The following is an 11823-nucleotide window of genomic DNA, read 5'->3' as shown; positions in this document are numbered from 1 at the left end:
GCATACAGATGGTACTGTAACCAAAGGAGGATATTAGACTACCCAGAGAGGAGGGGTACAGAGAAAAGAGAACCGGTCCAAGGACTGACACTTGGGGAACACCAACAGGGAGAGGAGGAATTACCATTGAATGAAACTTGAAAGGAGCCGTCAGACAGGCCCTTCACCTTTTTTAGCTCATTTGCTGGTTGGATTTAGTATATAACCAAAAACCTGTAACTAAAGAAGAATTTTTTGCCTTTAAAGGTGACACTGTCACAAGAGATTAGTAAAGCCTTCCAGTGCTGAACTTTTGTATATCCCAAGTTGACATTCTGATGTTTTGACTTTTCTACTAGAATAGATATAAGAAGCGTTGACATTTACACATGCTTGTTTCACGACAACATATTATGGTCAGACACAGCTATTGCTTATCATTTTCATAAAATGGTCTGCAATGGCAGCTAATATGTTTGTCTCATATGTCTAATATGTAGACAACAATATCCATATTCACTCATCAGTTAAAATTGTGGACGTGTTTGTTGGGGGTTGTTCAGACAAGTGATGATGTTGCGGTGTAGTTATGGCTTCCTCATGCCCATGAACCACACCTGTAGCTGAGATGCTGCATGTCGCTTCACATCAATGACTGCCATGGGAAAATAATGGCGGCTGTGGTGAGTGGTTCAGTACCATTCAATGTAAGTTCTAATGGTGGTGCTTTAGGAACCAGTACAGCTGTGGGGACAGTCTTGCTGGCATGGGACCAGCTGTTAGTAGCAACATGGTCTGAACAAGCCTTTACTTTGATGGTAAGTTCTGTAATTTCTTGGTTAAATCACTTTAAAGAGGAACTAAACTGAAAACTGGAAGAAAAAAAAATACACTTCCCTTCAATCCCACCGGGCAGACCATCTTGCATCAGGTCCCGCGTTGTTCCGACATCCATCCTGGAGCCGGTGTTCCCGGTGCCACCATCTTCTCCTCTTCTTCGGCTTCTTCATCCTACATCACCCGACCCAGGCGCGAGATCGGGTGACTTCGGATGAAAAAAAATTTGCTGATCTCACTGCACATGCGTGAGATCGGCAAACTTTTCTGTTTGCGCAAAACGAGCACCCAAGAGCCTCTCAGGATGCCTGACGTGAGTATCCCGGGAGGCTTTGCACTCCCATTTATTTTGCCTAGGCGATTTATATTTATTAGGGGGGTGGTGCTGCACCCTTTTTTTTTTATTTACATAAAAGGGTTGTCTACACTTTTATGTAAAGTGAGATTTCTGAGTTTAGATATGCTTTAAGTAGGGTTTGCTCACAATGGCTGAGTAGCTTGATTTACTCTGAATAGCTGCTGAATGTTTACTCCAGAGCCTGTGAAGAAATATTTTCCAGGAATAGATGTAACAATCTTCCATCGCTTTCAGTGCAAGACACTAGCTAAGCTTGGATAAATAATCTTTATCTTCTAATATTACAGTCATTGGACATTCAGATCATGCTTGTAGAATTACCTAACATTCAGTAAGGACAGAGTGGTGTCATTTCAGGAGCCAGCTGTGTGAATTCATTTCCTAACTGTGGCTATTAAGTTGGCTGCATTGGATTGCCGTTGGTCAAGCCACAGTTTCCTTTTTCAACTTTTTTCTGAAATAATTATTTAAAAGTTTACCGCTTCTGCTAAATGAAACACACAAACCTCCTTGGCCCTTTGTTATGGCAAATAAGACAAATGCCTTCCATCTGTGCAGTACACATTTCACAAATGTCTCTTTGCTATCACTAAAAAAAATACATGCTGATCATGAAATGCTCATGGTGAGCGTTTAAATGTCCAGTGTGGAAAGGTTAGTCAGGCAGGTCCTGAGAACACCCGGGAGCTGATTGGGGTCTTCTGTATCGGTTTTTTGTACAAAGAACAGGGCATTTTCGTCTCCTCATTTTGTTTAGGGGAACAGTATAAAAAAGAGATGTGTAACTAGACAAGGCCTTCTGTGAACCCTAATGTATATCTAATGTATTATCTAATTTATCTGTACCATTTTATCTCTGCCTTCTTTATCTTGAGTTGAAATATCTTCAGCTGAAGATAGTGATTTTTCTCTTTTTTTTTTTTTTTAATTCCTGCATCATTATTCTTGTGAAAAAACAAATCCTATCCTTCTCTCTCATTAACGCAGATCTTTTAATAATTAAAATAAATTATTATTATGCCACTTCACAAAGGCTTCCATAACCACACAGATTGCTATGAAAACCTCTCACCTCTAGTAAATTGGCTCACTAGTCTGAGTAAAAACAAACAAAGCCCATGCACCAGCCTTCCAATCTATCAAATGTTCTAATCTGTACACATGTGTAAATTTGCATGAGACAGAACTATAGTTCTGCAAAGAAACATTGCAGCCAGGCAGGGACAGAATGTCTGAAGGGTAGCAAAAGAAAAAGGGGGTTCCAGCAACGACATGCACACAGGTTAATGTTTTAAAAAAAAATTATGATCAGGCAGGTAAGGTTATTTCATTGTAGGATGGACATCACCTTCTCCTCTCAAATAAAGGACCTGCCTGGTAGCAATATTTGGTCAGTCAGTGGGCCCCATCCCTGTCATTTTTTCAAATCTTAAATGTTATCTGCTTCTGCTATCTGTTTCTGGGTGTGGGTGTATTTTGAAAAGGGAAAGAAAATTCTTCCAGAATGAATCGAAGATTACGTTTATCTCCTTATCCAGAGACACCTTTATTTCACTTAACATGTCCATAGATTGTGTGTGTTTTTATTTATTTATTTTGGGCACCAATTTGGAAAACCGGTCCATTGCAGCAAATAACAATGGTTTTAATTTAATAGGAATGGTCAAGGCAAATGTAATGAAATGTATTCTGTGGAGGAGATGCTGTATTGAGACTTAAAATACCTAAAAACATGAATGATCTTTTTGTTAGGAGTAAATTCCATGACCATATAACATCGTAATGCCTCTTCAATATGTGTTTTCAACAGCCCCTTGTAGTCGTCATCATAATCCAATGTGGCAAGTTGACAATGCAAGAGCATAACTAGAAAATAGGAATAGGGGGTTGTTTATTCAGAAGTGAAATGTCTGGAAAGGACCAACTAGGAAGGATCAGCAACAAAAATAAATGCAGATTAAAAATTATTCATAATGGCTTACATTAACCCGTTTAAAGATTAGGATTTTAGTTAACCGATCAACCTGTAAAAATGTAAATCCTCATATGTAGCAGTGGTTATGAAAGGTTAGGTTTTAAAAAATGCAGCCAATAAAAAGTAATTCACATTTAGGAGCGTGAGACTACTGGTGTGCTTGAGTGAAAATACAATATGAGTTCACTGTAGTCACATGAATCATATCAGTTTATCAGGTAGAAGGAATGATAATGCTTTGAGTCATTCACAGGACTTCTGGAACTCTCAATAACTTTTGGACTTTTCAGGTATTGGGAGTTCATAAAAAATAATTTTCTATTCACATGACTTGTATTTGCCCATTTGCAGTTATCTAGATAACTGCAATGTGTCTGGCTTTATCTGTAATATTCCAGTCAATTCCATAAATAGGCAAATGTTTCATTTTGCTCCATATATAGCAGCACAGATTCTCCTGTCAGTGGTGTAAAAACTTCTGTTGTATAATCTTAAAGTTCACCTGATGACAGGAACTGATGCCTTAATTACAGTGCAGGCACTGCCTGGCTAAACTTGACCGGTCCTAATCTTTCAACCTTGCATGATGAATACAATCCTGCCTTGTGCACTGTATGTATTTTTTTAATACAAATTTCTTATTTTTTGTTATATTTATTAAGTGTATTTTTTTGCATTTCCAACCAGTTATTCTCTTGTTTTTCCAGTGAGATGTTTTTCCATTCTGAGATGATACCATCAGTCTACTGCAGTCATGACAAAGCATTCCCTCAGTCTCCTTTCCCCAGTTATGAGACAACACAAATGTGAAAAACTTGAAAATAAAACAAAATCACTTATCACTTGCTTTTCACCCTGAGCTCTGACAGAAGCAGGTTAACCAAATTGTAGTCTGTGTTTAATTTAGAAAATGTATAAACTGTGCCCAATTGTTGTAAAACTCAACAACCGTGTAGGGAGTAAAACCTGCACATGTAATACAATAATCTGTCCTCATTATGTCATGATACACTGCTAATAATTACATCTTCCTGAAAAATTCTGTCTGTCACTAACAGGCAGAACTGCTATGGAAGTTGGAAAAAAGACAAAAGTTTTTTCCAGCATACTTGTGGGTTAGTGACTCAGCATTTTCATAATAGGTCAACAACAGACGTTTACTTGTTTCTCTTTGTTTTTCGCCTAATCACTAAAATCTTACGTTTTATTTTTTAATATTTTAAATCTGCATCTTCCAATTAAATATTTTCTGGTGATCCTGATCTTTGTTCAGGCACTTCTTGACAACAATTTCCAACCATCCCTAGTGTAATCTTGCATTGTCTTCCTGTCTCATGGGTTTTTAAAAGAGATTTGGAGCCCTTCAAAACGTTTTGCAGACCTGATTTTTTTTTTACCGCCACCACGAGGAAACCCATCCTGAAAACTGCCATTGTAAAAGCCGTAGTTGCAAATGCTCTGCTAAAGGTGAGCATAGTTAAATGATAAAAAGGATGCAAAAACGTTAAAACAAGTGCATAGACATTTTTGATGCAGTGCTTTAGCAAGCCCAATGTCATTCAGCTGGGGTTCACATCTACATTAAATGTTCTGTGGAACCAATGTGTGTCATTACCTAAACCTATTTATTACCTGTTTTATTAAATGGGTCACTTTTCCTATTGGCTAATGAAACTTTCATGAAACACCTGCTATAAATGTGAGAGTAGTGCAGCATCAGCAGCATTCCAAGGTTTCCCAGGGTCTGACAAACCTGTTGGTGTTCATAGTGCACCCAGGGCTGTGTTTTCCGGCCTTATTTGTTCTTTTAAATGCTGAAGCAGCAGCTGAACTAGCAGTCAGCTATATTTCCCACTAATAGCACAGGTCATTCTGGAATTGTGTTTTTTCATATGAGAACTGCTCTGTGTTTTGCTTCATTGTGTGGTTTGGTTTTCCGGGTGTTTGTGGTTTGTGACCTTATGTTGATTGTGTTAAAGCCACTTTCTGAAGTGTTCCACATCTGTTCTCACATACATGCCTAACTAACCCTGAACATCAGTACGACTCTCATGAAGACACATCAACAGGTCATTTAAATGCAAACCCAACAAATACATTCACTTGCCTCTCCATTTCTGTGTAAACTCCAGGTCATGTGTTGCAGATTTACCCCATAAACTTTTCTTATGTTTTTTAGATCATTGTCATTTTGAATAAAACGTCTTTGGAGCTTTAGATCAGAGTTGTCAAACTCAAATACACAGAGTGTGGAAAATAAAAACTTAGACCAAGTCGCAGGCTTAAAAACTTAAAATTTGTTAAAAAATGTAGGAAGTTTTTCCTTCTAATTAGATATAAAACATTTTCATATAGAAACACATAGGTTTTGCTTAACATTCATCAAGCCTATATTACAGAAAGTCTTATGCCTCTTTCTCCATTTGTAGCGTTCTAAGGTAAATTTCTATGGTAACCTTTTTGCTCAGGCCAACAATATTAACAACTTTCTTAAATGAAAAACTGCATGCTCTTCTCATGTGTTCTTGTTTCTTCTTATTGAGAAGATTGTTTTACTTTGCCAGAGAATGCCATGTGAATTGCTGCATTCATTTGGTTTCACATTGCATTCTCTGGCACATTAAAACAATTAATATAGCAATAGCCCTATGATAATTCCTGATAACAGTCCTGATAATTCCTGATTATTTAGCTTGCCTGTCAGTATAAACTCCGCACGGTCCATGCATAGGCAGCTGTTAATAGGCACGAGTGAAGCCGCTACTACGATTCCCGACATCACTTGTGTCTATAAAATACGGGGCCACGCATAGGCAGAGGGGCCACTGGTCTAGATACGCGAGTGATGCCCGGAATTGTAGTAGCAGCATTGTACTCGAGTCTTTAGAACAGCAACGTAATATGAATTGCAGCTAGTCCACCATCACTACAGATTGCAGTAGCCGTGAGCCAGCTGCAATTCATATTAAGAATACATTTGGGGGCGACAAAAAGGATGTGCCGGGCCAGAGTTTGACACCCCTGCTTTAGATCATCTGGTTTGCCAGTTTTCTTTAGAATATACTGATAGATGTTAAAATGCATTGGTCTCTTAGTGATCTGCAAGCTGCCAGGGCCCAATGGCAGAAAATCATCTCTTCACAGTTTTAATCAGAACCTAAGGAGTTTCTCCTAGCCCTGTGTCATGACAATTCTAAATGTCTGATTTCTCATCATTCTCTCTCTGACAATGGTCACTAGGACAAGCAAAAGACATTCAACCTATCAGGGACATGGACTATGCAGGGACATAGACATCTATAATGCAGTTGGTTGCATAATAAAGATATATATCAAATATATTTTGGTTTCTATACCAGTGCTAAATATACATTTTTTTTTTGTGGTCCAAGAAGATTAAGGTCACCCCGTTGGTCTCTGGTCATTTTCTGGGTGGTAGCCAGCCACTGACCAGTTGCCACCGTCATGCTTGTTTAAAAAGCATTTAATTGATTTTGATAAGTTGTTATTAAGCGGTCATCATCTGCCCCCTATTCAGCCAATATAGAGCAGCTATCAATTAGCTGGAGTTAGAATAGGGTAACCTTTCCACTATTTACTTAATGCTTTGATCATTTTGTGCACATAAATACTTACCTCTAGTCTTGCACAGGCTCCTCCTGTACTAAAATGGCTTACCCCCGATTCACTGCACAATGTTCATTAGAACCTGCAGCGAGCAGGCCTTGTTTTATGGCTGGAGGACATCCAGCATAATCAACCATTTACTCTCAATCCTGACTGTCGTTGTTGTTTTAATGTATGGAACATAACATGTGGGCTTTGCTTAGGATGGTCTGCATTCAGATGAAGTAATTCCAGTTACCACCTATCAAGGCATTTTTCTGCACAACTTTTCCCAGGAGCTATGCCACTGCTTGTATCAGGGTTATTCTGGAAAGGAGTACCGAGACGGGGTGCTATGTTTTTATCAATCTGCAATGATCTTCCTGCATTACATTACATTACATAGTGAAATGCTTGTTTTGCTGTTGAAACACTGAATTGCTAAAACTTTCAACAGAGTTACAAACCAGACTTCCTACTTTCCTAATCTCCCCCTCCTTTTTCTCTGTGGGCAGCAGTGCTGTGTATAGAAAATCTGTAGGAATGCAGAGAGCTTTGCCTTCTAGGGAATGTTTCTTACTCGCGGTCATATCTAGATTGTGATCATTTAGACCTGGTATTTAGCTTTGGTTGGCTATGGAATTGGCATCTCTTATTAGTAATTTTAGGGTTAACCTGCTAACTAAAAAATATTTCAGTGTATCTTTTATATCTGTTTTAGGATTATTTCAGACCCATGTTGAACCAAAATGCTCCACCAGGCTCAACTACAGTCCAAACCCATCCTATATAAGTGAGCGGTTGGAAACCATTTTGTGCGTGTAATACGGTATGGTTCCAGAGAGCAACAAGTTGCTTTCAGAAGAGCGGCCGCTGTAGACAAATGTGTTACCTGTGGTGTGGTTTACTATGCCCTCAGAGTGGCCAACCGTTTGGTTTTACACTGCAAGTGCATGTGTGGGAAATTTAATGTTAAAAATTCATGCAGTGTTTTTATGTTTTTCAACACTGGAACTGAACAGAGGACTCCCACTGCACCTCAAGTTTAGGAAAGTAACTACAGCAGCCTGCCTAAATATCTTAGTAACCAAAACATAGGAATCTACAATAAAGCTTTCTAGAATTCTTGCAAAATATGTATCGGTCAGTCCTAAAAAGTGGCCATATTTGTACTTGAATATATGACTGCTTGTTCTGCTGTGAACATGTTGGGGGTTGTTACATTACCTGACTAACCTCTGGGCACATACAGGTTAAACAGATTTTTTTCTGTAAGGAAAATCATTGAAATGTGTGCAGTAGCTGCCAGGAGTGTGGTGATATTGTATGGGACCTAATTTAAAATCTGCAGTTTTTACATGCACTCTCTTCTAGTCTCAGCATTTTATCTCTTCGTGCACAGCCTCTTGTCCTACACTGGCAATGGGTGAGCGCCCTTTGTTTGGGATGAGAGCATGGGCCAGCAGTGATAACTACTTGTCGTACAAACCATTTTTTCATATGCATTGCAGATTCTGCTTTCCTACTAATAATTAGTTTTTAATATAAAGGAATATGGGGGAAAATGTCTGAAATGAATCATATTGTGGATCATATTCTGAAAAGAACCATTGTGCTGCATTATAGACCTTAAACTAAATTGTAAATGTACATTTAACACTTTGTGATTTGAATGGATTTATGAAATGTTTCAGAAGACTAAAAGAGGACCAAATGCTGTTTTTGAGACAGCATTTTTGTTTTGTCTGCATTTTTTCTTATGCTGCTTCCTCTTGTTTCATGACCCAAGACATGATGGCCAGAGAGAGGACTTCAATTCTTTAGAGTTCTGTGTGTAAACCCCATCTATGTACTTCACTTATCTGATTCCCCCCCCTGGATTTTTAATATACCATATAAAGTGCTTTGTTATATCTGTTCACATAAACCAATTCTTATTGATCCTGTCAGAAATCCTTTTATCTATTGTGATCCGGTCCTCTTCTACACATTTAATAGTTGTCATTGTACTCTGTTCTCTATAGAACACTATAATATAAAGCTGAGGGGGTGGTGTTCTGTTGTCCTCAAGCACAAATTTTAAAAATCCACATTCTGGCAGGAAGGGACAGGCAACGTCCCTTCTACTATAATCCTTCCTAGGGAATGGTGACAGGTGAGTATTGCAGATTTAGTTCCGCTTTGGCTTGTTTTTGTAAGGTTCCCATGCTGCTCCTACAAAGATAAATTGATAGTAATTTAGTGGCCTTTCCACTGGCATCCTTCTGTAGAGAAGGACACATCTTCTCTGCATATGTCTTAGCAGTCAGTGCTAGATTTCTGCAATTGGCGAGCATCAAACTCCCCTATAGCTGAAGAGCTATAGTTGACTTTATAAAAGTTAATTTGTACAATTTGACATTTAAAAAGCACCTCCAAGGCAGTATTTAAAATCGGCTGATTAAATTAAGCATGCATAACAGCATTATATAACCAAAACTCTATTCTAAAATAGGCTTAAAATGGAAAGCGGTGGGAACTTTGGCAAAAAGGCCTGTGAGGGATTAGCTTCAAACGCACGCACTGCAGAAAGGTACTTCAGACATTTGTCCCAATTTCAGAGATCTGTGCCCACTTGTATTCACACAAACTTCAACCTAAAACTAAAAAACAGTCAACACCAGGGTTTTCCCTCCCAGGGAGTCGGTTTCATCGTAGTAAAACTAAAAAACACAAATTTAGCCTCCTGGCTCTCTATAATGATCCTACAGACCTCAGTTGTAGGAGACCTCCTGGGCTCTTCCAGCACACAGCCCCTCATGCTTCTTTTTAACTTTGGAGTTTCCTAGGAATCTGCAATTTCTGGAAGCTGGATAGCCCACCCATTCCCGCTGGGATACTCGGGGCCTGGATCCCAAATAAGATGTTGCAAATCTGCAACAATGCACTTACTGACTGTCTTATACAGAACCTTTATTCCCTCTTGAAATTGATGTACAGGATGCCAAATATCCTCTAAGTTTGGCATCAGTCGTTTCTTCTACAGGCTATAAAGCAAATCCTAATTTTAGTGCTTATATTTCTTTTTTTTATGTAACAATACTCCTGATCCTAAATTCGTCAGCTGTTCCAGCTTAAAGAAAAAATATATATACTAACCAAAAATAAACGTATAACGTCCAGAGCCAAAAGAGTTGTCTGAACAGAGTTAAGGTGGGGGTGGGGGTGTAGGGTACAGGCTACCTGTCTGCTGATTGGTCACCAACTGCCCCTACAATGCTGCTTTTGGTTGCGGCTATGAAAACTGTGCAGAAGCTTCACAATCAGGAGAACCTTTTTTTATTTTGCAGGTAAAATTTGAAAATGCATTTCACTGGCTGATAAAAAAAGCTATTTTTGTAAGTTGTAAGAACAATATTCTTACAAGCAGGTCCACCCCTTTCTACTGTGGACCAAGGAGTAGCCAGCCAACGGGTATCATTCATCCTATATCTAGTACCCTCCCATGTAGGTATTTATCCTGCTTTGTGGGTAGTCCCATTGTTTATGTAATCAGATCTATCCACAAAATATTTACAAAGGTGAAAGTCATCTCAGATTTTTTTTCATCGGCTTTTTCTGGCACATTGTAGCCATAGTACAGTTAAAAGACCGCAGTTGTGCACATCACCAGCCTGGTTCAAAAGTTCACTCATGTTCCAAAGAATGTATTGATTTATTTAATAAATAAATGGAGGCATAGAAAAACCTTTGCTGATTCTGACATCAATTGCAAACTGGTGCAGAAAAGAAAAACTTGTTTTTTGTGACTCCTAAACTTATAAGAAACAGGTAAACATTTGGATTACTCTTTACTTTTTTGGGGAGTGTTGGATATCATCAACTTTTGTCTATGCTCTCACAAACATTCTTACAGGGGTTTGGACATTCTTACATGAGGTGACCCAAAAAAGGTGGTTCTATTTACAGATAGTGGCAAATTGACAGTCTTTCCAGACATTAGAAAAAAAGTTTGTTCCCAGGTATCATACATTTACATTGCTGCCCTCTTTTTAAGTGCTGTTTCATACTTCAACATATGAACCTTGTGTTAAGTAGCCACTTTTGATTCTTTCTGTCTAGGGTGAGGATGTAAATCGGACACTAGATGGTGGTCGGAAGCCTCTACATTATGCAGCAGATTGTGGACAAGAAGAAATACTGGAATATCTTCTGTCAAAGGGAGCTGATATCAATGTACGTTATTTCTGAACATTATTATTATTTTTAATAATAAAAAAAATACTGGGACATCATGCAGGGGAATGTTAATATGCAGGTGGGAAGGGGTTAATTACCGAATTAAAAAAAAAATCTTCAATACTTTGATCATATCGAGCTGGTCACTTTTCACTCATAATATTCTTTACTCAAGCCCACCAGTAGTTACCTTTCTGGAATTCTGGATTTTGCAGCATAATTGCCTTCCGCCCCTATTTGCTGCTTCCAGGCAGTCTTTTAGAGCTCCACAACATGCTTCAAATTCTTATGAACTGTGCAAAGCATCAGAGGGAGGCCCACCTGACAGGCCTCATTGCCAGAGACATTCCTTAAGAAGCAGTCAGTAAATGAGTAATTTCCCAGGGTAGGTCTTTTCAGGTAGGTTCTTTTTTTGTCCTCTCAGTAGAGTGATCCTGCTAAGCCCTAGGCAAGGTCTTGACCCAGCTTCCTTCATGGAACTTCTGAACAAACACTTTCAGAGCTCACTCCTATTTCTTATCTTAGTAAAATAAATTCAATAACAGTTTTCTTCTCTTAAATGCTATACTTTTTTTCCATAGAAAATAATACAACATCATAATAGATGTTTCTTTTCTGCTTGATACTAACAGAGCATGTCTCTACCAAATGGGCTGTCGGTCAAGACTTAAAAAACTGTTGTGTCCCTAAATGCAAAAAAAAAAACTTTACATTAAAATGTATATTTTTGCCTTTAGTTATACTTTAAGCGTTTAATGTCTGTTAGCACTTGACTCTCTATTGTATTTGGCTAACTGACCAGTAGCTATTGTGATAACCTATTGTATAGTCAATAAAGTATGCATTTTAT

At 38.4% G+C, this 11823-nt stretch overlaps 1 protein-coding gene across 1 annotated transcript in view; it reads left to right on the top strand.

The window, feature by feature from the left end:
- The window catches only part of MTPN (myotrophin), a 34934-nt gene that overhangs the window by 6376 nt on the left and 16735 nt on the right, over positions 1–11823 (top strand). Inside the window, exon 2 of the mRNA XM_072400180.1 lies at positions 10857–10970. Within this exon, the coding sequence (XP_072256281.1) occupies positions 10857–10970 (114 nt within the window). The remainder of the gene's footprint in view (positions 1–10856; positions 10971–11823) is intronic.

The sequence above is a fragment of the Pyxicephalus adspersus genome, chromosome 2, assembly GCF_032062135.1.
Source record: "Pyxicephalus adspersus chromosome 2, UCB_Pads_2.0, whole genome shotgun sequence".
Classification (NCBI taxonomy): Eukaryota; Metazoa; Chordata; class Amphibia; order Anura; family Pyxicephalidae; genus Pyxicephalus; species Pyxicephalus adspersus.
This window is presented reverse-complemented; position numbering and strand designations above follow the sequence as displayed.